The sequence below is a fragment of the Cornus florida genome, unplaced genomic scaffold, assembly GCF_030987335.1.
Source record: "Cornus florida cultivar Cherokee Brave unplaced genomic scaffold, ASM3098733v1 CherokeeBrave_3.0.0_Hap2_Chr07, whole genome shotgun sequence".
NCBI classification, from domain to species: Eukaryota; Viridiplantae; Streptophyta; class Magnoliopsida; order Cornales; family Cornaceae; genus Cornus; species Cornus florida.
Window position 1 is genome coordinate 65,357,889 of NW_026775577.1, and position 27,479 is coordinate 65,385,367.

Consider the following 27,479-nt stretch of genomic DNA (forward strand, 5'->3'; position numbering starts at 1 on the left):
TAAAATACATTAACAAATCTACGTCTTCTTTTATGAAATTCTCCTTGGACACTTCAAATCTCAGCTCAAGTTCTAGAGAGAAGCTCACTTTTCTATGATACAAAGTCTTCACGTAATCCTGAATTTTTGGTCTACAAAACTTCGTTGGAGGTTTCGTATGTGTGCAAGAAGGTTGGAGAGTCAGTGGATCACCTCCTCTTGTATTGCCCCATGGCTCACGACTGTTGGAGCTGGGTGATGCCTCAGTCTTCTAGAGGTTTTATTAACGTCTGGAGAGGATGTTTAGTGGGATCCAATGCCTGTGTTTTTTGGAAGGTGGCACCCTTTTGTGTTTGGTGGTGCGTTTGAAAGGAGCAAAACAGAAGATCCTTTGAGGGGGAGGAATCTCCCATTGGGACTTTGAAATTTAGCATCATTAGCTTTCTTTTTTGTTGGGTGACGGGGATATATTGTAAATCGATAGAGGAGATGGTTGTCTTTTTGGGTTCCTTGGGTTCGTAGGACTCCTTTTTGGCTTCTGACTTTTTGTTGTTTGCAGGTTGCGTTCCCCTCTTGAACGCTTTCTAATGCATTTGTACTTGCATAAAAAAAAAATGTAAGTTGGGTCAGGTGTCAACTTCTTTTTCGTTGAGTAGGTTAAAAACTTTGGCTTTACGCGAACTTCAGTAAAATTAGTAATTGTTGGAAATCTTATCTATAAGTTGACTCAACGATTATGGCAGATTTATTGGGTCTTCAATATAGGCTAATTTTTAGGAATTTTATTTTTATTCTGATTTGATTTGATTTATTTTATTCTCTTTATTTTGATTTGATTTTATTTTCTTTTCCATATTTGTAATTTTCCGCTTGTATATAATGATAGTCAGGCTCTCAAATTGAGTACGCCAATTTTACCAAGTTACTTTTTGGTATCAGAGCCTCAAACCTACGCCTCCCCCATCTCTCCCTCTTTCACCGCCTCTTTTAATATCTCTCTCTATCTCGTTATAGCCCCTTCCCTATTTTTTTTTTTCCTCACAGACCTTCTCTCTTTTTTAGGTCGCTGTTGCGACAGTCCTAGGGGGAGTCAATCTCCTCTAGGTTCGACCCCTGTAGGGGTATTCCCTTAGTCTTTTTCATGCACTAAGGGTTAGAAGACGTGTTTGTAATTTTTTGGGGCTGCCGGGATATTTAGCAGCATTTTCGGATCAGACCGCCGTGTCTCCGGCTTCTTGGTTTGATCAAAATCAGGTCTATTCCTCCTTTATTTGAAATTATTGGTAATCTGTTGAATTGATCTATTTAATATTATGGCTGAATCAAGTAATAATAAAGAAACTCTCTTTTCGGCGCAACACACACCGGCTCAACGAGTTACTAGTGTGCTGTTGAATGGCCGTAATTTTGCATCCTGGGCTCGTTCCCTCCGCCTCTATGTTGGTGGAAAAGGCAAATCAGGGTGGATTTTGGGTACTGAAAATAGGCCAGATATTAAAGATCCTAAATATGCTTAGTGGGATATGGACAATTGCACCATTTTAGGATGGATGTTTAATTCTATGGAGGAACGCATTTATAATATATTCATGTTTTATGACTCTGTTAATGACTTGTGGACTGCTTTGAATCAAATGTATGCTCATTCTAGGAATGATGCTCGTATTTTTGAATTATATCAAGATATTGCTAAGGCCTCGCAGGAAGGCCTGAATTTGTCTGTAACTGATTATTTTGGGTATTTGAGATCTCGTTGGGAGGAACTAGCTCAATATGAGCCTCTCAGTGAATTTCCTTCTGAGGCAGCCTCTCTTCTTGTCAAATGTCTTGATCGTCAGCATACCTATCAATTTTTGATGGGATTACGCCTAGAATTTGAACCACTAAAGTCTCAGATCTTGAATGCATCACCAATGCCATCCTTGTTGGAAGCCTTTGCTACTGTTGATGGTGAAGCACACAGGCACCGTTTAATTCAGCCCTCAATTGTTCCTGTACCAGTGTCTGAGCTTGCCGGGGATAGTATGGCTTCTGCAGCCAACTTTAGATCACGAGCTTCTGGAGGTCAGATTATTTGTCACCATTGTGGAGGGGTTGGATATGTTAAGGCTCGTTGCTTCAAACTTCATCCTGAACTGAAGCAAAAATTTTCTAGGAACCGTTTATCTGGAACTGGTTCTTCTCGTACTGCGGCTGTTGCAGAAACTCCTGTTACTACTGGTGGATCTACTGTATTTCCTGGACTGAGCCAGCTTCAGTCTCAGATTGGGCATATCCAAGACCAGCTTGGCTCCCTTGCTTCTAGAGTTTGTGCTCCTTCAACTGCTCCCATTGCAACTATTGCTACAGGTACTCCTACTGCATTTCATGTTAAGGCCATGCAGCCCACTTGGGTTCTGGATTCTGGGGCCAATGATCACATGACTGGTGAGTTATCAGTTTTTTCTTCTAATGTCATACCTGTTACCCAATCTGTGTATCTTGCGGATGGCTCTACATCTTACATTCACAGTAAGGGTGATGTTTGTCTGTCTCCTGATATTACTCTTTCATCTGTCCTTCATGTACCTAAATTTGCCTTTAACCTTTTATTTGTTCGCCGGCTTGCAAAAAACCTCCAATGTGCAGTTATATTCTTACCAGATCACTGTTTGCTGCAGGACCTTTGTTCGAAGAGGATTTTTGGCAGGGGTTATGAGCGTGATGGGCTTTACTACTTTGGGGAACCACCAGGAACGAGTCTTCAAGCTTCTGTCTTACCTACTTCTAGTGTTTATGATGTTTCTTTTTGCACTTTTAGTCTGTGGCATGCACGTTTGGGGCATGTAAACTTTCAATATCTATGTCTATTGTTTCCTTCGTTAAATAAAGCATGTAAGGACCATAAGTTTCAATGTGAAGTTTGTGAGCTTTCTAAACATACTAGAACTAGCTATATTTCTCATATGAGTCGTGCTCCTAGTATGTTTGATCTTATTCATTCTGATGTCTGGGGCCCTTCCCCAGTTACTGCTTTCTCTGGACATCGATATTATGTGACATTTATTGATGATTATTCTCGTTGTACTTGGGTCTATTTATTGAAAAAGAAATCTGATGTGTTTATTTTATTTACCTAGTTTCTTCAAATGGTCAAAACCCAGTATAACACTGTTGTCCGTAATATTCGTTTTGATAATAGACGAGAATACGTTTCGAATGAGTTCCGGTCTGAACTTAATAAAAAGGGGATTTTACATCAACTCACTTACCCCTATACTCCTGAGCAAAATGGCATGGCTGAATGCAAAAACCGTCATCTTATGTCTATGGTTCGATGTCTTCTGAGTGGTATGCATGTGCCTAAATTCTATTGGCACATGGCTGTTCTTACAGCTGTTTTTCTGATTAATCGTACTCCCAGTCGAGTTTTGGGTGGTAAGCCACCACTTCAGATTCTCCAGCCTGATTATACATTGTTTCACCTTCTGCCTCGTGTTTTTGGCTGTACTTGTTTTGTTCATAACCGTAGTCCTTCTCGTCATAAACTTGATGATAAATCTATTAGGTGTATTTTCTTGGGGTATTTTGCTATGTCAAAGGGCTATCGTTGTTATGATCCTGTGACTAAACATATGTTTCATTCTCTTGATGTGACATTTCATGAAACTGTTCCTTTTTATAGTACTAATTCTGTGGTACAGGATTCTCTCTCTTGTGATCTGGAGAAGGAGATTTCTCCTATTGCCCGTCCTGTTCCTCTCTTTGAAAATCACATTGTCCTGGAATATCCTTCTCCATCCAAGCAGGGTTCCCCTCCACCTTTGCAGGTCTACTCTCGTCGCTATCGCACTCAACCTCCCCTGCCAGAATCATCTTCCGACCCAGGTCCAAGTTACTCTCCTTCTCCTATTGCTCCTACAATTCCTGAGCGTATCTCCCGTTATCCTACCCGTGATCGTCATCCTCCTAATTGGTATGGTTTTTCTAATAGCACTAACCATCCTATTTCCCAGTATGTCTCCTATGATGGTCTTTCAGGTGCATATAAATCCTTCCTGGGCAAGATTGGGACCGTTTCTATTCCTCGATTTGTGTCAGAATCCCTCCAGGATCCCAATTGGGTGTCTGCCATGACAACAGAAATGGATGCTTTGCACCATAATAATACATGGGAACTTGTTGCTTTACCTTCTGGGGAGAAAATGGTTGGCTGCAAGTGGGTCTTTAATGTAAAGTACTTAGCCGATGGTTCTATTGATCGATATAAGGCTCGGTTGGTGGCAAAAGGCTTTACTCAGATTCCGGGCAAAGACTTTAGTGCTACCTTTGCTCCTGTGGCTAAGTTGACATCTGTGCGACTGCTTGTCTCCTTGTCTGCTGCCCATTCTTGGCCTCTGCATCAGTTAGATGTCAAGAATGCATTTCTTAATGGAGACTTACTTGAGACTATATATATGGATCCACCCCCTGGATTTCGGGCTGAGGGGGGAGTATGCTTGGAAAGTCTGTAGGCTACGGAAGTCTCTTTATGGTCTGAAGCAATCTCCTAGAGCTTGGTTTAGTCGTTTCAGCAATGTTGTTTTATCCATGGGCTTTGTGCGCTACCACTCAGACCATACTTGTTTTATTCGACGTCGCTCTGATGGTCGTTGCATTATGTTATTAATATGTGGATGATATCATTATCACAGGTGATGATGTTTCAGGGATTGCTCAGGCGAAACTTCATCTTCAAAAGTCCTTTGATGTGAAGGACTTAGGTCCTCTTTGATATTTTCTTGGAATTGAGGTTGTTAGATCCCGTCGTGGAATTTCTTTATCTCAAAGAAAATATGTTTTGGATCTTCTTCAAGATACTGGCATGCTTGGGTGTCGACCCGCTTTCACTCCTATGGACCCCAATCTTAAACTCTCTGTTGAGTCAGGGGAATTACTTCTAGATCCATCTGTGTATCAACGTTTAGTAGGTCGTCTTATCTATTTGACTAACACAAGGCCCGATTTGACATTTGCTGATTAGTCAATTCATGCATGCCCCTCGCTCAGCTCATATGGATGCAGTCTACCATATTTTGAGGTACCTTAAGTTGTGCCCTGGTCTTGGTCTGTTCTATGCCTTAGGAAATCAGTCTGGACTCTCATGCTTTACTGATGCAGACTATGCTGGATGTAAGACAGATAGACGTTCTACCTCTGGCTTTTGTACTTTCTATGGTAATCATCTCATATCATGGAAGAGTAAGAAGCAGGCTGTTGTTTCTAGATCCTCTGCTGAAGCTGAATACCGAGCTATGGCTCAAGGTACTTGTGAGCTCCTTTGGCTTCAATCAATTTTGGGAGAGTTGGGTCTTATACAAAAAGGTTCTTCAAGGCTGTTTTGTGACAATAAATCAGTCATTATGCTTGCTTCTAATTCTGTTTTACATGAAAGGTCGAAACATATTGAGGTAGACATTTACTTTATTCGAGAGAAGGTTCGATCGGGTATCATTAATCCTATTTTTGTTCCTTCTTTAGAACAGACTGCAGATGTGTTCACAAAGTCTGTTGGGCCTTCTCTTCTCTAGTCTTCCATCGTCAAGCTGGGCTTAGTCAACATATTTGCTCCAGCTTGAGGGGGAGTGTTGGAAATCTTATCTATAAGTTGACTCAACGATTATGGCAGATTTATTGGGTCTTCAATATAGGCTAATTTTTAGGGATTTTATTTTTATTCTGATTTGATTTGATTTTATTTTATTCTCTTTATTTTGATTTGATTTTATTCTCTTTTCCATATTTGTAATTTTCCGCTTGTATATAATGATAGTCAGGCTCTCAAATTGAGTATGCCAATTTTACCAAGTTACTTTTGTAATGAATATAATTTCTAGATGGTTATGAAATAAACATCAATCATGGCTAACTTTGATGCTCGAAATGTGAAATTATTTTGTGACTCATCACCTACACTCTGCAAGGTCAACCAAGTATTAACTACTAATTGTTAGGTGGACTAGTATCAGATCGATTTTTAGATTTGTCAACATTCACTTATTATTCCTCTTGAGAATAGGATGTTCCAGACTTTGTTATAGAAGCTTTAGATAAATTGTGAAGGGTGGGGTTGGGGGGAGAGTAAGGAGTTGCAATGCCATGTGGATGCATCATACAGGCATGCAATCTCCATATAGTATATCTTGAAGTTCTTAATGTGGTGACAGTTCCTAATACCTTAAATGTTGAATAAAAATTAGGTTGGCCAATGAAAATAAAAAAGAAAAGACTGAAAATTAGGTTGATTCATCAATCTCTTTTCAGTTTTACTTAAAATGATTCAATGGGAACAATCTTGAATCACATAGACCACGAGGTCCACAAGTTTGAGAAGAAAGTAAAAAATGTAACTTCATTGTTGTTTCATGTTTATCTTTCCCTTTATAATAATCTGAACAACATCAATATAGAAATAATAGTATCCTAATACAATAACTAAGAAAAAGAAAATGGAAGCATGACAACAGAGATTTAAGGCATCATCTGTTTGTTGTATACCCTACCCCACTCTAAGGGTGGAATTAGAAGCACCAAGTCTCTACAATTTTTCCCTGCAATCTAGGATATGTATTCAAGACAGAAATGTGGAAAGCCTCAATAAGGTCTACTCTCAGCACAATTTTCCCTTCCATTGTTGTTTGCAACATCTATATCATTGCAAACGTATCACAATCAAAATATCTATTGGTGGAGAAGCCTGTTTCTTTGCTTGTCAGGGACACTAGGATTTTGTAGTGGAGTGTATTCAAATTCTTGACCAGACACTCACAGAATCCAAACTTGGTTTATTTTTTTTGTCCTTGTTTGGCAAGAATAATATCGTGAATTATATAATATGTTTAGGTGTTCCTGTTGGAATATGATGCAAATCTAGAAGCATCTGTACTTTATCTTTGGGAAGGTTGACCAACGTCTTACTTTGTGGAAAGTAAGCTTCTTCTGTCAGAGATTAAATTCACTTAAACTAGAAGTGCTCTGCTTATACTTAATTTTCATCCATGTTTCTTATTCCTGTGAAAGTTAGACATATCACTTTTGAATCTAATTTTGACTTAAAAGCAAAACTTCATGTTGACACCTTGACAAACCAACTAAACTGTTAAATTGAAAGGGAGATTAGAAAAAGAAAAAAAGAAAGAAAAAAAAAACTAATGTGACTCATTTAACACTGATAAAGACTAGTAAGTCCCTTAAATGCAAAGTTCCTATGTTACTCCTTTGTGTGCAAATGTTTCTCCTTACCTACTCTGGCTTTGCCGGAATCATGTTAGTGAGGAAAATATGTGTCCGAGTGTTGTTGGTCACTACTTATATGTTATAACCCTGGCTAATTTATCTTATATTAATGTTTTTTCTCTTTGAGAATCCAAGCTAGGTTTATTACGTTCTTCCTTGTTTGGGAAGTGTAGTATAGTAAATTGTTCCGACTACATATTTAGGCCTTCGTGCTGGAATAGATTGCAAATCTAGAAGCATCTCTGATCTCGCTTTTGGAAGGGTTAACCTGTGTCTTGGTTTGTGGAAAGTAAGCTTCTCATGTCGGAGGAATTCCCTTAATTATAAGTTTTAAACCCATGTTTCTTGTTTCTTGTGATTTAGAGATATCGTTAATAAAAATTTTATTTTGACTTAAAAGCAAAACATCATGTTAACAGTTAAATGGACCAACTAAATGGTGACAATTTTTTGTTAAACTGGCAAAGGGAGATCAAAGGGGTAAAAACATATTGTGACCCATCAGACACAGTTCAAGATTAGTAATTTTCTTAAACCCAGGATACCTATGTTGGCCCTTCGTGGGGGCATGTTCCTTATCACCTACTTTGATCTTGGCAGTCATGTTGGTAAAGGAAGTATCAGTGTGAGTAGTTTTTTATTTTTTTTATTATTTTCACCACTTATATGTTATAGCTCTTGCAATATTTCTGTTATTTCTTTTCTAATGACTAATTGTAGCATTATATGAATGCCTAACCTGTACGGCTGTACATACGTGCCTGTTGGGCACGTGTCTGTGCTGTACATCTAATTCATAGAATAAGCGTACATTGATACATATTATACACTGATTTTTCTGCTATAACTTGGTTTAAAATGGAGTTTATGTAATTTGCATGCCAAATATGGACGCTAATCTCATTTCAAAATATTCACTTAACAAATAAATATAAGCAAGAATATCAGGAAACCTCTTAGGTGGGAGTGGCACTGGATGATGGTATACCATGAAGCTTCTTTTGGATCTGGAATGTTCTTGTCTGCTTTGGGCTAATTTGCCTATTGATTAATGTTTTCAATGATAGGGGGTCACCTACTATTTCCTTAAACTTGTTCTGTTGTGTCTCTTATAGATACCTTTTTGTTTTTTAATAAGTAAAATTGTATTAAAGAGTGATCAGAAGGGGAACACAGAGACTTCTAATCATTGGTGCAATGTACTTGTTGGCTGATTATTTGAGAATATGAGTTTGTAATATGCTACTGGTTGCTGTAGCATGTCAAAAACTATTATCAAGTCAGGTCATTTCTTCCTTTGGATATATAACCTTGGTGGTAAATTGTTCCTATCCTATCAATATATCTGTTAATCTGTTAGAGAGGGTGCAACTTTAATATTTATATCCTTCAACATGCCCCCTCATGTGTGGCCTTCTTTTTGTCCAACACGTGCTTTTCAATTTTTTAATTAGCGTGACGGTGAGGTTTGAACTCAATACCTTTGGCTCTTATATCATGTTAACAACCATCTACTTCAAAAGCTTAAGCTGTTAGAGAAGGTGTAACTTTAATATTTATATCCTTCAACAATATCAATTTAGATCCCCTCTATTATCAGAATTACAATTCCAAACGTTCTTGAGCTACGCTACCCTTTGAGCACTTTCTATAAAATTGTACTTTAAGAATCACAATTCCAAGCATAACATAAGTACTCAAAGAACCAGCCCAATGTGCTCGGTCTCAAATGATACTTAGTACCCCTTCCATTCTCAAATTTATGGTTCCTAGCATAACTAAGACATTTTTCAACCCACCTGATGTTGCTTGGTCTCAGATTTATTTCGGTGCTAATTTTTGAAGACCTTTGAATTGTTTACAATTTTTTTTTTTGATAAGTAAAAATATATTAGAAAAACGTTCAAAAGGGGAACGCGTCCCTAATACAAGGAGAAAAAAGATCTAAGGGCCAATAGAATCCAAGAGATCAAAGAAATCATCAATCGAGGAGCATGCATTTCCTCTTACATAACAGAACAAAGAACGAAGAATATGAATTTTTAAATTAGCTAAAGACGATTCTTTTCCTTTAAAGGATCTGTTATTTCTCTCACGCCACAAACACCCCTAGACATAATGTGGAGTGCTTAGGCATTACCTAAAAAAGGCCAAACATGCAAAAAATAAAACTACAACAATCATACGCCATAGGATAATGCAAAAGAATGTGATCCACGGATTCACTATCAGCTTGACATAAACAGCACCAATTAACAATGATGTTGCCTCTCTTTCTCAAATTGTCTAATGTCAAAATCTTTCCCAATGTGGCAGTCCAAACGAAGAATGCGATTCGAAGAGGAGCTTTAGAACACCAAACAGACTTCCAAGGGAACTCGTGACCAACGAAATTGGACAAGCACAAGAACATGGATCGGACACCAAACCTACCATGAGCTAAAGGAACCCACAAAATATCATCACACCCTCTGCCAATATCCTTCTGCCTATACAACGGATCCAAAAAAATACAAGCTTCCTCCATTTCCCAATTCTGAAAGGGGCGCTTAAACCGCATATCCCACGTAACTCCATTGTTATCAAGTTGATAACAATCAATCACGTAGACATGCTTATTGGCTACAATACTGTAGAGTCTAGGAAAGGAGTGAGACAGGAACTGATCTCCGCACCAAAGGTCCTCCCAAAAACGGACATGTCTGTCATCACGAACTTTGAATCTAATGTGTGTGGAGAAAACATCCCAGCCCTTCCGAATGAATTTCCACACACCAACACCTCCCGTAATAGTGACTGGAAGAGATGACCAACCCCCACTCTCCTCACCAAAACGACACGAGACAACTCTTCTCCACTGACGATGGCGTTCCCTTCCAAATCTCCATAACCACTTTCCTAAGAGAGCACGATTAAAAGGAACGATTTTTTGAATGCCTAAACCGCCTAACCTCAATGATTGGCAGACTTGATCCCAATTAACAAGATGATACTTAAACTCCTCTCCCCTTCCACCCCAGAGAAAATCCCTCTGAATTTTTTCAATCCTTTCAGCAACAGATCATGGAATTTGAAACAAAGATAAAAAATAGGTAGGAAGGGATGAGAGAGTACTCTTAATGAGTGTGACTTTCCCCCCCTTAGATAGATACTGCTTTTTCCATCCTGCTAATCTTTTCTCATATCTATTAATCACTAGATCCCAATTCCCAACTTGTGTAGAAGAAACTCCTAAAGGCAATCCTAAGTAAGGAAGAGGAAAAGCACCAACTCCACACCTTAAGACAACAGCTAAGGAGGAAATATCTGGAACATCCCCTACTGGGACAAGCACACTCTTTCCGACATTAATCTTTAACCCAGAAACCGCTTGGAAGCAAGCAAGAATGCACCTCAGATATCTGAGTTGAGAAACTTCAGCATCACAAAATACCAAAGTGTCATCCGCGAACAACAAATGGGAGATCTGCATCTGATGTTCAACATCTCTGCCAACTCTGAACCCCCTGATGTAACCCAAATCTTCCGCTTTTCTCATTAATTTGCTCAGACCTTCCATGACAATAAGGAAAACAAAAGACGATAATGGGTCTCCTTGTCGTAGAACACGCGAGCTAGCAAAAAAACCTGCAGGTGTACCATTCACGAGCACAGAAAACATAACTGACGAGATACAAGTTTCAATCCATTTTATCCACCTGTCACCAAACCCCATCCTCCGAAGCAGATACAAAACAAACTTCTAATATACATGATCATAAGCTTTCTCAATATCAAGCTTACACAAAACGCTGGGAACCACACTTTTTAATCTAGAGTCAACACATTCCCCTGCAATAAGAACAAAATCCAAAATTTGCCTCCCACTAACAAAAGCATTCTGTGATTATGAAATGAGACCATCCAAAATATTACTCATCCTGGAGACAAGAACCTTGGCAATAAGCTTATACAAACATCCAATTAAGCTAATTGGCCGAAAGTCCTTAATATCAGAGGCACCGCCCTTTTTGGGAATGAGAGCAATAAAAGATGCGTTCAGAGATTTCTCAAATGTGCCATGAGAATAAAAATCCTGAAAGGTGCCCATCACCTCAACTCGCACCATCTCCCAACTCTCCTTAAGAAACCGCATCGTAAACCCATCTGCCGTGGAGCTTTGTCCCTGTTACAACTAGAAAGTGCCTTAAGTACTTCCTCCTCCGTGAATGGAATCTCAATCCTATCACTATCCAACATAGAAATAGAATTAAAAGGAAGACCATCAAGAGTAGGTCTCTAATCCGAAGTCTCAGTGTAGAGCTGCTGATAAAAAGAAACGATTCCCCCGCGCACCTCGTCCTCCCTCCACAATTCAGAACCATTAGCCCAGATATGCCCGATGTGATTACATCTTCTGTGAGCATTGGCAAGTCTATGAAATTTTTTTGTATTACGATCCCCATCTTTTTACTACAAAGCCTGAGACTTCTGGCGTCACGAAATCTCCTCCATAAGAGCAATCTCAGCAAAAACCGCTTGGCAAGAGGCTCTTTTAGAGCGTAATGATTCCCCACTCTGTCCCACCTCATCAAGACAATGGAGCTCAGCAATATCAGCAAGAACTCTATTCTTCTTCCATTCAAAATTCCCAAACACTTTTTTATTCCACCTCCTTAGCTCAGTTTTAAGGAACTGAAACTTCCTAGCTAGCTAACACATAACTAGCAGAGCCTGTGAAATTCGCTTCCTCCCACCAAGACTGATCCTTCCCTTGAAAATCCTTGGATCTAAGCCATATGTTTTCAAAGCGGAAAGGAGTGCGTCTAGAACTCAGACCACCGCAATCAAGAACTAAAGGCACATGATCAGATGTGACTCTAACCAACACAACCTGAGAGACATCGGGAAATGCTCTTCCCACGCCCCAGAAATCAGAAATCTATCCAACCGGGAAAAAGTAACCGGTTCCCTACCATTAAACCAAGAAAAGGCCGCTCCTTCCAATGGTAGGTCAATGAGGAAATTACTATCAATGAATTCTGAAAACATGGTCATTTCTGAAGACCACCTGCCCTGTGGACCTCTCAAAAGAGGACCTAACAGAATTAAAATCCCCACCTAAACACCAAGGCAATGACCATAAATCCTTAACATATCAAAGCTCGTCCCACAGGACTGGTCTATAACTATCAGTAACAGGCCCATAAACACCTGAAAACACCCACCTGAAATTGTCTTCCTCCATCTGAAATAGACAAGACACAGAGAAAATACTCTTCCAACAATTCAAGCTTGACAACCACATTCGATCCCACATGAGAAGAATACCACCTGCAGTGCCTGTTGCATTCAACACTTACCATTCCACAAACCTACCTCCCCAAAGACACTCCTGACAATCTCAACGGTGATAGCAGCCATCTTAGTTTCTTGTAAACAAACAACATGAGCACTCCACTTCCTCAAAGCTACCTTGACAACTCTTCTTCTTTTCGGATCATTTAGACCACGAACATTCCATGTTATAAGTCGTAGCTTCATGTAGAACCAAAAACGATCAATTCTCCTCCTCCTCCTCCTCGTTTAGTACTTCTGGTTCTTCCCCTTTCTTTGGTTATCCCATTCTTCTCGTCATAATTAACACAAGAAATCAGATTCTTCACTTCCTGTTCACCTTTCCGATGTGAATTTCTGACTTTCTTTTGTGCCACGATTAGGTTCAGTACAACAATTTCGTGAAGAATAGACAAGGTTTGTTCCTCATAACCTTCTGCAGAGACACCCAAAGTTTCACTCACTGCTCCAATATTCTCAATAACCCATTCCATACCCAAATCACTGGTTGTCTCCAAACGATCTGGCCGCACAACTGCTAGAGGTTCCATTAAATTCACTTCAGATTGATCAAAATCCGTCCCGGAAAAAGAATCTTTAGAACAGTGCTGCTGAGTAGGAACATCAACCACTCCCAACTGCATATTCCCCTCTGTTTCTGAAGCATCATGTTCAGTTGACAAAATCACCTCATTCTCAGATGATTGACTGTTCAAACCTTCAACCGTAGCAAAGAGCCGAAGCTCTTTAAGCAGAGCTACAGCTGAGTCATTATTCAATTTGAAATGCAGATCTTTCCTGACGCAAACTGTCACTCCATTGAAAGGACCCACACTCCCAGTTGTGACTTTTGAGGCATCCAACTCTGACCCATCACACCATGAACCTGAAGACCCAATAAGACTCGAATTGACTTTCTGATTCAAAAAATTACCAATTTAAATTCAACTTTTATTCTTTGAAGTTTAAACTTGTCCCCTTGGTTTTGGTTTGGGAGAAATGGTTTCATGTCAAGTTTTCTTTTAGAGCCGTGAGGCTATTACACCCCCTCTTGTTGATGTTCCTTCCGTTGTTTCTACTAATAATTGGTAGGTGTTCATGCCAAAGACTTTGATGCCTAAGGTGGCTTCTCAGCAAAAGAAAATAAAAATAGAGGTTACTTGTCATCTTACTAAACAGTGTTTGGTGATAGAAAATAAAAATTGAGGTTACTTGTTATCTTACTAAACAGTGTTTGGTGATGTTGTTAAAGTTGAGACCTGTAGTGTATAAATGTCATGGACGATACCACTGCCATGATTTTAGCTGCTCAGTTCCACTTCAGAAGCATACCAATTTAAGATCGTGTTAACAGCCTGTATCACCATACTTGAGATTTGATTTGTATGTTCATAAACTTGTAAAATTGCAAAATTATTAATATATTTTATTTTTTATTATGTTGAAAGTTGGAAGAAATATCATGTACAGCCTTCAGCCTTGTACATCAAATGGAAAACTACTAATCTAATGATATGTATAAACCAATTAACCAAAAAATCAGGAATGGTTTTTGTTTCTCCACAGACATGAAGACAATACCAACAATCAAACATGAGATCATGTGTCATCACCTCTATGTCATACAACCATCAGTTCAGCATTAGACATAAGGAGGAATTCCATTGAACCTAACCTCTATAGGGTGAACGAAAGGAACCAAGATGTTCAATTCCTTAAAAGAACTGCCTGTTTGCAGCTGAATCTTCAATCTTAGGGTTCCACAGCAAATCTCCGATGAATGTGATCAGGAACTTCTTGAGAACTCAACAAAGATGTTCAGTTCCATCTGTCAAAAAAATGCATGAATAGATCCACTTCTGACAGTAACAATAGGTCAGTGTGATATCTTATAATTGGGTGGTAGATAGAAGCTATTTTGATGTTCAGTTTAGGATGGAGAAAACTCAAACTCAAACTTGACCCCTAAAATGAACAGCTTTTGTAGTAAATACCCATTAAATATGCCTGCTAGAATCTAAAGAAGTTTGATTGGTTGATCTAAATACAAATTTTTGCCTTTTTATTATTTAATCTATTAAAAAAATTGTAAAACTTCTTGTTTTTGGATGGTTGTAATTCTTCAAACTCATCATGTAAGACCTGCTTATTGTGAAAGCTTCTATTGAGGTTTTCCTGAAATCCTTATCTTTTTTTCATGGTTTACAGGTTGCTTCATATGAATTTACTACCTTAACTTGCATCCCAGGTGTGATCATGTATCGGGGAGCTAAAATTCAGGTAATATCATCCTCAGTAGATTTAACTGCCAGGAATTTGAAGTATTTTTCTGCTTTAGTCATTTGAGTGTATGATTCATATGAAGATGACATCTATCAATATGCAAATGAGATTATAGATGCAATAGTTTATGTAACCCTTTTCATCTTAATTTGCAGATGCTCCTTATCTCCTATAATTTTTCTTACATCTTGCAAACAGTTTAGATGAAAATTTGTCAATAGTTGTTAGTCTTTGCAGAGAGAGTTTTAAGAGTTGTGGGAGGTGTTTTTGATTTAGTAATTGTGATGCTGATGCACCAAGATGCAATATTCCTTATTTACCCTTAACTTAATAACAAGGGAGAGTATATATCATGTGTTCCTTGTTTCTTGAGGTTATTTTGTGAAAACAAAGTATGACAAGGCTTCAAAATGAAGGGATCATGAAGTCACCTTGTTGGCTTTATATAATTGTATATATCGTTCGGAAAAATGTTTTCTATATACAAAAACAATGATTTATCTTTGTCCTTCTTTCTTTAATGTTTCCTATCTCGTAAAAATTAAAAAAATGAATCACTCGTACTCTTTTGTTGTTATTTATGTTTTGTCTGCTCTTCAAGGGTAGTAAGAATTTTTTAAAAATGAATTCATATACTTTTTTTGTTATCTATGTTTGTCTGCCCATGAATGTGTTTACAGTTCATCTTGTTATAATAGATGTTATAATAGATATTACTAAATTCAATTGAATACTAAACTCATGATATTAGATTCATGAGGTTTTTTTTTTTTTTTTTTTTTTTTTTTTTTTTTTTCCCTTTCCTCCTCCTAGTTGGTACTCATACACACTTGTCTCTTCTGAGACTTGAACCCCTGACCTCCCTTTGGGAAGTAAGAGGCTGATACCTCTAGGCCACTGGCCCGTTGGTTAGATTCATGAGTTTACACTGCAATATTCTTTACAACTTCATAAAAAGGCAGTAAGAATATAAAAAGAGAATGTGGACATTATTGATTATATGTTGGGTATCCTCTGCTCAGTTGTTATAAACACTTGATTTTTATTTTTCTTTGGTCTTGCTACTTAAAACTTTTAATTCTTAGGCATCATCTGACACAATTATAACTCTGTCTTGCACCTATTTTTGTTTGTTGATCAATCTTTATTTGAAAAAAAATTAAACCATGCTGTCCTAATATTTTGTTGTTTCATTGATATCTGGTAACCAAGCCGTTTGTTTCAAGTCAGGACATGTTATGCTGCTTTAGTTCCCCTCTGTTTCCCGTGTGGTTGTGGTGTTTGGCAAAAGTATATGCTGAAGTGTAGTGTGTATAAGAAGAGCCAACAAATGAGCAAGAGTGTAACAATATTACATTTCAATTTAACTGTACTCTTGTAGGCTCAGCTAGTGGGATCGATTAATGCAGAATAATCTTAGTGTTTTTTTTCCCCAGAAGTTAATTAGGGCTGAATAATCTTAGTTGTGGTTGTGGCTCCAGGAAAGAAAAATCTCTAGGTAGTTTCTGTGTTTTTGTTTGTTTCTTCTAATTCTTGGCAGCTCTTCATTCACTGTTATTTTATGTCAAAACAATTAGTTGCTGGAAGCCTGGCACACATTTTGTGTATAATGTGTAATAAATGATGCAATTAAATAAATTTTATATGAAATAATTATACTTTTATGCTTTCTAGTTACATTCCCAGATCTTAAAAAGATTAAGAGCTTTAATTTTTTAAGGAAGAGTGGAAAGGGATTGTTACTTACCAGGAATACGAATAAATAAGTTAATAAATAAATGAAAATAATAAGAATTTAAAAAGTTAAAGCAGGGGATTATTAATTAAGGGAGACATAAAGGGAAATGCTAGTTAAGGGAATATGGTGAGATGGTCATATAACTTCTTTTGCTTGTTTACATATAATGATAATGTAGTGAATGTCATGAAAGGCACAAATTGTTACTAATTTTTTTTTTTTTTAATTTTATTTTATAATAATTTGCAGTCTCCTCATGTTTGCTTCTTCGCTTGCAATATTGCCATTTATATATTTCTTTTTGATTGGCAGTTGTTGGATCTCCCTGGTATCATTGAGGGTGCAAAGGATGGAAAGGGTAGAGGAAGGCAGGTAAAGTTTTAATATTGTTTTCTAACAGCACTTACTTTTTTCCCGGCTATCATATCTTAAAATTTTATGTTCCCCATCCTTGCTGGCAATACTGCAAAATACACACCCATTAAATGGTCAATGAAGTCTAAATCCAAGATAGCATAATTAGTGAGGTCTTCTATGAATATTAATTTACCTTAAATTTCGTTTCTTTCTGTTTTCTTGGCCTTGTAGCTAAGTCTGGAGTGATATTTATTTCATTTGTTGAAAGTACGTTTTCCCAATCTGCAAACACTGTAATGTTCTCAAGATTTCTTATGGTTCAATTATTTGGATAAATTACCTGCTCATCATATAAATTTTGTCTTAAACAACAGATTTGCTATCTTAATGCCACAGTCATTCTATAGTTAGTATTTCTAGGATGAAACAATCTATCGAAACACTTGAGTATGTCATATTGCATACACTTTTTCTTCTATGAAGGTTAGGAAGAAAAGGAAGTAGATGTTTTCTAAGTTACATGGATTCAGGTATTTGTGTTGGGTGCGAGTATGTATCCACACGTTGTACATGTCAAATCTCCAAATAGAAGGACAATCAGGCACTGCTAAAATTTTATATTTTTATTTTATTTTCTGGAGTAAAGTAATGTCTTTATGTAACATAGTGCTCAATATAGGCATTTCCACTTGTTTTGAAGAGTAATATAATGAAATTGAATTATTGGATATTTTTTTTGGATACATGTCCAAACAAAAGTGTCAGACACATTCTATAGCCATGTTCGTGCATTGTGTTGGATACGAGTACTTTGCCTACTTTAGAAGAGTATATGTAACATAGAATTATTATTATTTTGATTAGTAAATATTGTATTAACAGCATTCAAAAGGGGAATGCATACCTCAAAAGCTACACAAGGCCAAATAGGGCCTCTAAACCCTTAAAAAACCCAAAAGATCAACAAACTCCTTTATTGATTTACAATTCTCCCTAGAACCCGACAAAGAATGTTTTGACAATTAACAGTGCCATAATGTTGTTGTAAGATTTTTGGTTATATCTAGCACAATGCATACTGGCAGCTAAACATGCATGGCTAGTCCTTGTAAGAAATATTTGTACTTGAGACAGGAAAGTGGTGTGGTGTCTTTGCACATTATCATTGATAAATACTATTTCTGAATATAATGTCCAGCTGTCCCGGAATTTTTAAAGATCAGTTACTCATTAATGGTTTATAATTTGGTACCAAAAGGTAAAATTGATAGGCTGGTGAAAATTTGGGTCTAAATAGTTAGTTATTCATCCAACTGCCATATTTTGAGAAAGATCACTATCACTAATTGTAACTATGCTAGCATTATATTCCTAATGGGATACTAGAACTGTTGGATCATATGTGTCTGTAATGACTGGAAATTATTTTATTATATATTAAATTATTGTTTTGGAGACGTTTTCTTCAGCATGTGAAAGATTGAATATTAAACATAACTTCTTAGTTTGAGATGGTTACAGGAACATGTACAACTTTCATGTGCTTAGTTTTAGATCAATATTCTTAAACATTGTGACAGTTCATGTACAATTTTCCAGTTTTAGATCAATATTCTTTGTTTTAGATGGTTACAGTTCATGTACAATTTTCCAGGTTATCAGTACAGCTAGGACATGCAATGTTATTTTAATTGTTCTTGATGCAATAAAGCCAATAACTCATAAGCGTCTGATAGAGAAAGAGCTTGAGGGATTTGGTATAAGGTAATTTCATTTTTTTATTTTTTATTTTTTAAAATTTTAATTTCTACTTCATCTTTACAGCTGCTATTCTGTACGTGGGGTTTCATATCCGGCTTCTACCTTCACATCCATTTTTCTTCTTTAATTTCATGCCTTCACTGAGGTCATTCAGTATTTACTTAGATATCTATCTTTGTACTACGAAAAACTGTGACTTATATGGCAACTAGTGCAGAAAGCTTAGGTCATCCACTATCTCTACTTATGAGAGTATAAAATCCGTGTCCATTCTATTGATCGTCAGCTTCCACTAGTAAATCCTTAAACTAGGATTAAAATTTTGTGGTAACACTAATCTAAATTTTTGGGAAGAACATTTGGGCTGTGTGTTTGATTGACAAGAAGGTGATGGAAAAGGAAAGTAAAATCTATTTCCTTCACCTTTTAGTATGTTTGGTTGCTTCAGAGAAGTGTGGGCTCCACTGGTACCTGTGTTGATGCGGGAAGGATTTCTGTTAAATCGTTCCCATGATGTAATTGGAAAATGCATTACAGTATCTTCTTACTTGTTACGTTTTGCACCCATTGCTCCCAGTCAAATGGAGCCTTTGTTGCTTCCTTCTGGATTTTATTGTAAAGAAGATGGGGATTAGTATACTTTTATGGACATGTCCTTAGTGATTGCAATACTGTTTCTATCACACTACTGTATAAAAAAATTCTTATTGCATGTTGATCTGGAACTTTGGAGTATAAGAATGAAAACATCAATTTTTTTCTTTTCAAAATGAAAACAGCAATCTCTTCCTGGAAATAAACATATTCAACTTAATGAGGAAGTCGTGTTTATTCTTGCTCATGTCACATTTGTAGATCTTGATTGCATGAAGTTTTAGAATTATTTGTTTAATGGAAATCAAATTTTTTTTTTTTTTTTTTTTCTTGTTCAATTGATAATATGAAAACTAGCTCTAAATAATATATTGCATTTACATTCTTCTGTTCTGTTCTTTATTGTGAATCTGCTCTTGTCAAATTCTCAGATGTTATTGCATGAAGATTGATGTTGCTATTTTTGTACTTTACTGTTCGCGGCCTCTTATCTACTTGAAACATGTAGTTACATATTAGGGAAGATAATGCATGCTATGGATTCCAATGCATATTTTAGTGGTTTATTGGGAAAAAATTAATTTCTTTCTGATTTTTTATGCAACGTAAAATATTTTTCTTAGAAAACGTTTTACATGTAAAATAATTTTTTCCTTTTATTTTTCGGTGTTCGGCAAAAATCCTAAAATATTATCAGAAAAAAGGAAGTCGTCTCTTCAGTTCCATTCCTTTTATCAAATTCTAAGAGTGAATACCCTCTCTTCTCTCCACGAAAATCCTAAAATATTATCAGAAAAAAGGAAGTCGTCTCTTTAGTTCCCTTCCTTTTATCAAATTCTAACTGTGAATATCCTCTCCTCTCCGCGAAAATCCTAAAATATTATCCTCCTCTCTCTCTCTCTCTCTCTCTCTCTCTCCCCCCTTTGCATCTTATACAAGCGTGATTGAATTTCTAATCTCTCCCCTTTGCATCTTATACAAGCGTGATTGGATTTCTAATCCTGATGTTGCGATGGAATGATTGAAATGGAAAACTCAAGACTGTGATGTAAATGATGTTTCTGAGCAATGACCATACTTTCCAAACCAATCTCTGATCATCCCAGTCTCAGGGCAACCCTAATCCCAACAATTAGGGTTGTCCTCGATGGCATTGCAACCCTGACTTCACAGTTCACATCTTGATTATCCATGTCATTGTTTTCAATGGCACAACCACAACATCTTCCAACTTGAAGAAGATGATGATGAACAATTGATCTAATTACAATAAAATGGCCTCAATTGAAGCATGTTTTTGTTTGAATTTGTGAAAAGATGACAACAAAAGGAGAAGAAGAAAGAAAAAAAAAAAAAACAGAAGGGAAGTAAGAGATTATCGTGTTCGGATAACAGTGTGATCCGGTCGTGATTGTCCGAAGTTCGTGTTTATCAACAACGACACCTTCTTTTACAAGGTCGCAATTTGGGAAGAAATCTCTCCGGAGCTTGTTCCTTCAACAGAGAGTCTTGAAGGTAGTGACGGATCTCATCTTATGTCGGAAGAGAAATGGAATGAGATTCTCAGTAAAGGAAAAGAGGGGGTTCTTGGAATTCAGCAGTGGCTGAAGGATCGTGAAATTCAGCAAGCAGTGAAGTTCATAGGGGGTAGATGGCAAAGTGATCTTCACGCGCCAGCCAAACGCGTTGTTGTTGAGCAAAGGAGTACATGTGGAGATCGACGGGGTGCTCCTTCAGATTCGGCCTTATCCTTATCTCTTGATGATAAGGTAGGGGAGGATTTGTCTTTTTGGGCTGAGGATGGAGGTGTGATGGGCCAGAAGATGCCAAGACAGGCCAGGAGGACTGGGCCTGGTCTTAATCTTGGGCTCATTCTGCCTAAACCCAATAGAGCAAATTTTGGTTCTGGGCCTTTTTGATGGGTACAGAAAGGGCCGCTTAGATTCGGGCCAAGTGGGCGGATTCAGGTTGGGCCTATTAGATCTGGGCCTAATAGAAGGGTGTGAAAAGGACCAAACTCTTTATTTATCTCTTTCCCAAACACCAAACCTGGCTCTAAGCCATTTCAAGAGGTACAAGCCCATGCTAAGCCTTCGACTCATTTGTTGAAACCCGAGCAGATAATGATGGATGTTGGTTGCCATAGATCTCGGTGGACTCGGACTGAAAAACCGAAATGGGTTGCACGATCTCTCACTTCTTTTCCAGGTTTAAGTTCTGATCATTCTCAAAATGCTCTCTCTACTTCTACTTCTTCTTCTTCGGGTGGAGTGGTAAGTAATAGGGATGTTGTGGAGGATGTTTCGAATCAACAGAGGAGTCTTATTGGGTCTTCAGGTTCATGGTGTGATGGGTCAGAGTTAGATGTCTCAAAAGTCACAACTGGGAGTGTGGGTTTTTTCAATGGAGTGACAGTTTGCATCGGGAAAGATCTGCATTTCAAATTGAATAATGATTTAGCTGTAGCTCTGCTCAAAGAACTTCGGCTCTTTGCTGCAGTTGAAGGTTTGAACAGTCAATCATCTGAGAAGAGGTGATTTTGTCAACTTAACATGATGCTTCGGAAACAGAGGGGAATATGTAGTTAGGAGTGGTTGATGTTCCTACTCAGCAGCACTGTTCAAAAGATTCTTTTTCCGGGACGGATTTTGATCAATCTGAAGTGGTTTTAATGGAACCTCTGGCAGTTGTGCGGCCAGATTGTTTGGAGACGACCAGTGATCTGGGTATGGAATGGGTTATTGAGAATATTGGAGCAATAAGTGAAGCTTAGGGTGTCTCTGCAGAAGGTTATGAGGAACAAACCTTGTCTATTCTTCACGAAATTGTTGTACTGAACCTAATTGTGGCACAAAAGAAGTCAAAGTCAGAAATTCACATCGGAAAGGTGAACAGGAAGTGAAGAATCTGATTTCTTGTGTTAATTATGACGGGAGGAATGGGACGACCAAAGAAAGGGGAAGAACCAGAAGTAGTAAACGGGGGAGGAGGAGGAGAATTGATCGTTTTTGGTTCTATATGAAGCTACGACTTATAATTTGGAATGTTCATGCTCTACATGATCCGAAAAGAAGAAGAGTTGTCAAGGTAGCTTTGAGGAAGTGGAGTGCTCATGTTGTTTGTTTACAGGAAACTAAGATGGCTGATATCACCGTTGAGATTGTTAGGAGTCTTTGGGGAGGTAGGTTTGTGGAATGGGAAGTGTTGAACGCAACAGGCACTTCAGGTGGTATTCTTCTCATGTGGGATCGAAGGTGGTTGTCAAGTTTGAATTGTTGGAAGGGTATTTTCTCTGTGTCTTGTCTGTTTCAGATGGAGGAAGACAATTTCAGGTGGGTGTTTTCAGGTGTTTATGAGCCTGTTATTGATAGTGATAGACCAGTCCTGTGGGACGAGCTTTGCTATGTTAAGGATTTATGGTCATTGCCTTGGTGTTTAGGTGGGGATTTTAATTTTGTTAGGTCCCCATTTGAGAGGTCCACAGGGGGCAGGTGGTCTTCAAAAATGACCATGTTTTCAGAATTCATTGATAGTAATTTCCTCATTGACCTACCATTGGAAGGAGCGGCCTTTACTTGGTCTAATGGTAGGGAACCAGTTACTTTTTCCCGGTTGGATAGTTTTCTGATTTATGGGGCGTGGGAAGAGCATTTCCCGGATGTCTCTCAGGCTGTGTTGGTTAGAGTCACATCTGATCATGTGCCTTTAGTTCTTGATTGTGGTGGTTTGAGTTCTAGACGCACTCCTTTCCGCTTTGAAAACATGTGGCTTAGATCCGAGGATTTTCAAGGGAAGGTTCAGTCTTGGTGGGAGGAAGTGAATTTCACAGGCTTTGCTAGTTATGTGTTAGCTAGAAAGTTTCAGTTCCTTAAAACTGAGCTAAAGAGTTGGAATAAAGAAGTGTTTGGGAATCTTGAATGGAAGAAGATTAGAGTTCTTGCTGATATTGCTTAGCTCGATCGTCTTGATGAGGTGGGACAGAGGGGGGAATCATTACGCTCTAAAAGAGCCTCTTGCCAAGCGGTTTTTGCTGAGATTGCTCTTATGGAGGAGATTTCGTGGTGCCAGAAGTTTCGGGCTTTGTGGTTAAAAGATGGGGATTGTAAGACAAAATTTTTTCATAGACTTGCCAATGCTCACAGAAGATGTAATCACATCGGGCGTATCCGGATTAATGGTTCTGAATTGCGGAGGGAGGACGAGGTGCGCGGGGGAATCGTTTCTTTTTATCAGCAGCTCTACACTGAGACTTTGGATTAGAGACCTACTCTTAATGGTCTTCCTTTTAATTCTATTTCTGCGTTGGATAGTGATAGGATTGAGATGCCATTCACGGAGGAGGAAGTACTTAAGGCACTTTCTAGTTGTAATGGGGACAAAACTCCAGGCTAGATGGGTTTACTATGCGGTTTCTTAAGGAGAGTTGGGAGGTGGTGCGAGTTGAGGTGATGGGCACCTTTTAGGATTTTTATTCTCATGGCACATTTGAGAAATCTCTGAACGCATATTTTATTGCTCTCATTCCCAAAAAGGGCGGTGCCTCTGATATTAAGGACTTTCGGCCAATTAGCTTAATTGGATGTTTGTATAAGCTTATTGCCAAGGTTCTTGTCTCCAGGATGAGTAATGTTTTGGATGGTCTCATTTCAGAATCACAGAATGCTTTTTTTGGTGGGAGGCAAATTGTGGATTCTGTTCTTATTGCAGGGGAATGTGTTGACTCTAGATTAAAAAGTGGGGTTCCTGGCGTTTTGTGTAAGCTTGATATTGAGAAAGCTTATGATTATGTTAATTGGAAGTTTGTTTTGTATTTGCTTCGGAGGATGGGTTTTGGTGACAAGTGGATAAAATGGATTGAAACTTGTATCTCGTCAGTTATGTTTTCTGTGCTCGTGAATGTTCACCTGCGGGTTTTTTTGCTTGCTCGCGTGGTCTGCGACAAGGAGACCCATTATCGTCTTTTGTTTTCCTTATTGTCATGGAAGGTCTGAGCAGATTAATGAGAAAATAGGAAGATTTGGGTTACATGAGGGGTTCAGAGTTGGCAGAGATGTTGAACATCAGATGTAGATCTCCCATTTGTTGTTCGCGGATGATACTTTGGTATTTTGTGATGTTGAAGTTTCTCAACTCAGATATATGAGGTGCATTCTTGCTTGCTTCTAAGCGGTTTCTGGGTTAAAGATTAATGTCGGAAAGAGTGTGCTTGTCCCAGTGGGGGATGTTCCAGATATTTCCTCCTTAGCTGCTGTCCTAGGGTGTAGAGTTGGTGCTTTTCCTCTTCCTTACTTAGGATTGCCTTTGGGAGTTTCTTTTACACGAGTTGGGAATTGGGATCCTATGATTAATAGATATGAGAAAAGATTGGCAGGATGAAAAAAGCAGTATCTATCTAGGGGGGGGGGGGGGGGGGGGGGGGGAAGTCACACTCATTAAGAGTACTCTCTCATCCCTTCCTACCTATTTTTTTATCTTTGTTTCAAATTCCATGCTCTTTTGCTGAAACGATTGAAAAAATTCAGAGGGATTTTCTCTGGGATGGAAGGGGAGAGGAGTTTAAGTATCTTGTTAATTGGGATCAAGTGTGCCAACTGTTGAGGTTAGGCGGGTTAGGCATTCGAAAAATCGTTCCTTTTAATCGTGCTCTCTTGGGAAAGTGGTTATGGAGATTTGGAAGGGAACGCCATCGTCAGTGGAGAAGAGCTGTCTCGGGTCGTTTTGGTAAGGAGAGTGGGGGTTGGTCATCTCTTCCAGTCACTATTACGGGAGGTGTTGGTGTGTGGAAATTCATTCGGAAGGGCTGGGATGTTTTCTCCACACATTATATTCAAAGTTCGTGATGGCAGACATGTTTGTTTTTGGGAGGACCTTTGGCACGGAGATTAATTGTTGTCTCACTCCTTTCCTAGACTCTACAGTATTGCAGCCAATAAGCATGTCTACGTGATTGATTGTTATCAACTTGATAACAATGGAGTTACGTGGGATGTGCGGTTTAGGCGCTCCTTTCAGGATTGGGAAATGGAGGAAGCTTGTGTTTTTTTGGGTACGTTGTATAGGCAGAAGGATATTGGCAGAGGGTGTGATGATATTTTGTGGGTTTCTTTAGCTCATGGTAAGTTTGGTGTCCAATCCATGTTCTTGTGTTTGTCCAATTTCGTTGGTCACGAGTTCCCTTGGAAGTCTGTTTGCCGTTCTAAAGCTCTTCTTCGAATCGCATTCTTCGTTTGGACTGCCGCATTGGGAAAGATTTTGACATTGGACAATTTGAGAAAGAGAGGCAACATCATTGTTAATTGGTGCTGTTTATGTAAAGCTGATAGTGAATCCGTGGATCGCATTCTTTTGCATTGTCCTGTGACATATGATTGTTGGAGTTTTATTATTTGCATGTTTGGCCTTTTATGGGTAATGCCTAAGCACTCCTCACAATTGATTAACCCTTGGAGAAGGTGTCCTGTTAAAGAACAAGCTCGTGATTATTGGAGGATTGTTCCACATTGTGTCTGGTGGTGTTTGTGGCGTGAGAGAAATAACAGATCCTTTGAAGGAAAAGAATCGTCTTTGGCTAATTTAAAATTTCATATTCTTCGTTCTTTGTTCTGTTATGTAAGAGGAAATGCATGCTCCTCGATTGACGATTTCTTTGATCTCTTGGATTCTATTGGTCCTTAGATATTTTTTCTCCTTGTATTAGGGATGCGTTCCCCTTTTGAATGTTTTTCTAATATATTTTTACTTATAAAAAAAAAAAAAAAAAAAAAATTCTTTGAAAAGATACTTTGTCACATTTGCGTTTCAATCTGATTGAGATTCTTTAGATGAACAACGATGGCTGATCACTTGGGAATCAGAGGATGGTCGCGTAGGGAAAACGGAAAATGAAGCACTGGAAAACACAAAAAAATCCGGAAACTGATTTACGTCGGACTAGATGAATATGAACATTGTTTCTACCCTTACTGTAGAGATAATTATTTATAATTAAATAATGGGTTGTTTACCATTTTGGTGTTTGGAGGCAATTCATCTTGTTTAATGCGTCAATAACTTTTTAGATCTTACATTACCTGTCCACATCTTTTATTCATAATTGCTTACTGGAATTTAATTCTTTTGCTCATACTCTCTTTTCTTCCTAGTAATGGTGAAATTCTTGATTTCGTTATGTTTATTCCCTTGAAAATAGGTTGAATAAGGAACCACCTAACCTGACGTTCAGGAAGAAAGACAAGGGTGGGATTAATTTTACATCAACAGTTACCAACACACATCTGGACCTTGAAACTGTGAAGGCAATATGTAGTGAATACAGAATGCACAATGCTGATATTTCTCTTAGGTATGATGCAACTGCTGATGACCTCATAGATGTCATTGAGGGCAGTAGGGTATATATGCCATGCATATATGCTGTCAACAAGATTGATCAGATAACACTTGAGGAGCTGGAGATTCTGGATAAACTTCCACATTACTGTCCTGTCAGGTAATCCCTTACATTCATAAAAATATATGTGATAAGGGCTTATTTTTCGTCAATCTCGAAAATACACGTTTCTAAAGTATAAATTTCAATTACATGGTTAGGTTGTGAAAATATCATTTTTTTAGTTTGTTCATCTTAGAAAAATATAGCAATAAATCAAAATTTCTGAAAGCATCCTACCATATGTCTTTTTTACTACTAATATGTCTTTTTTACTACTAATATTTTCCCTCAGAATCATGAAATTGTTGTAAAAAGAAATCAAATGTGCAAGAATTTCCCTCGCTAATTCCCATTCCTTTTTGCATTTTACTGGAATTAACTGCTGGCTTTTATTATTTCATTCACACTGATCATGAATCTTGATTCCAATTGAGGCATCACAGAGCAAAATTTGCTTTGTTTCATGTTATAAAATACACTAGTTTTGCAATCCATAGAGAGTTGATTATGGAACCATAAGTGCGGTGGTTGGTCGCCGGTAATTGTAGCCATAGTTGCACAGAATTGAATTCTTTTCTTGGAGAAGATGCTTCTCCTTCTCTCAATAATCATGAAATATTTCTGTTTCCACGATATGTACATCAATTACTTAATGAGAAACAATTCGATCACATACCCGCCTGGCAATTTTCTTGTCTTTGCACAAATAGTATTTCTGTTGAAAAATTCCAAGATAGCTAGAAAGATGTGGAATTTGTTGTATTC

General features: G+C 38.0%; 1 protein-coding gene across 1 annotated transcript in view; it reads left to right on the top strand.

Moving 5' to 3' along the window:
- The window catches only part of LOC132267275 (developmentally-regulated G-protein 3), a 50,452-nt gene that overhangs the window by 19,023 nt on the left and 3,950 nt on the right, over nucleotides 1-27,479 (top strand). Inside the window, exons 4-7 of the mRNA XM_059768400.1 lie at nucleotides 14,758-14,829; nucleotides 16,883-16,942; nucleotides 18,582-18,691; nucleotides 26,472-26,771. Of these exons, the coding sequence (XP_059624383.1) occupies nucleotides 14,758-14,829; nucleotides 16,883-16,942; nucleotides 18,582-18,691; nucleotides 26,472-26,771 (542 nt within the window). The remainder of the gene's footprint in view (nucleotides 1-14,757; nucleotides 14,830-16,882; nucleotides 16,943-18,581; nucleotides 18,692-26,471; nucleotides 26,772-27,479) is intronic.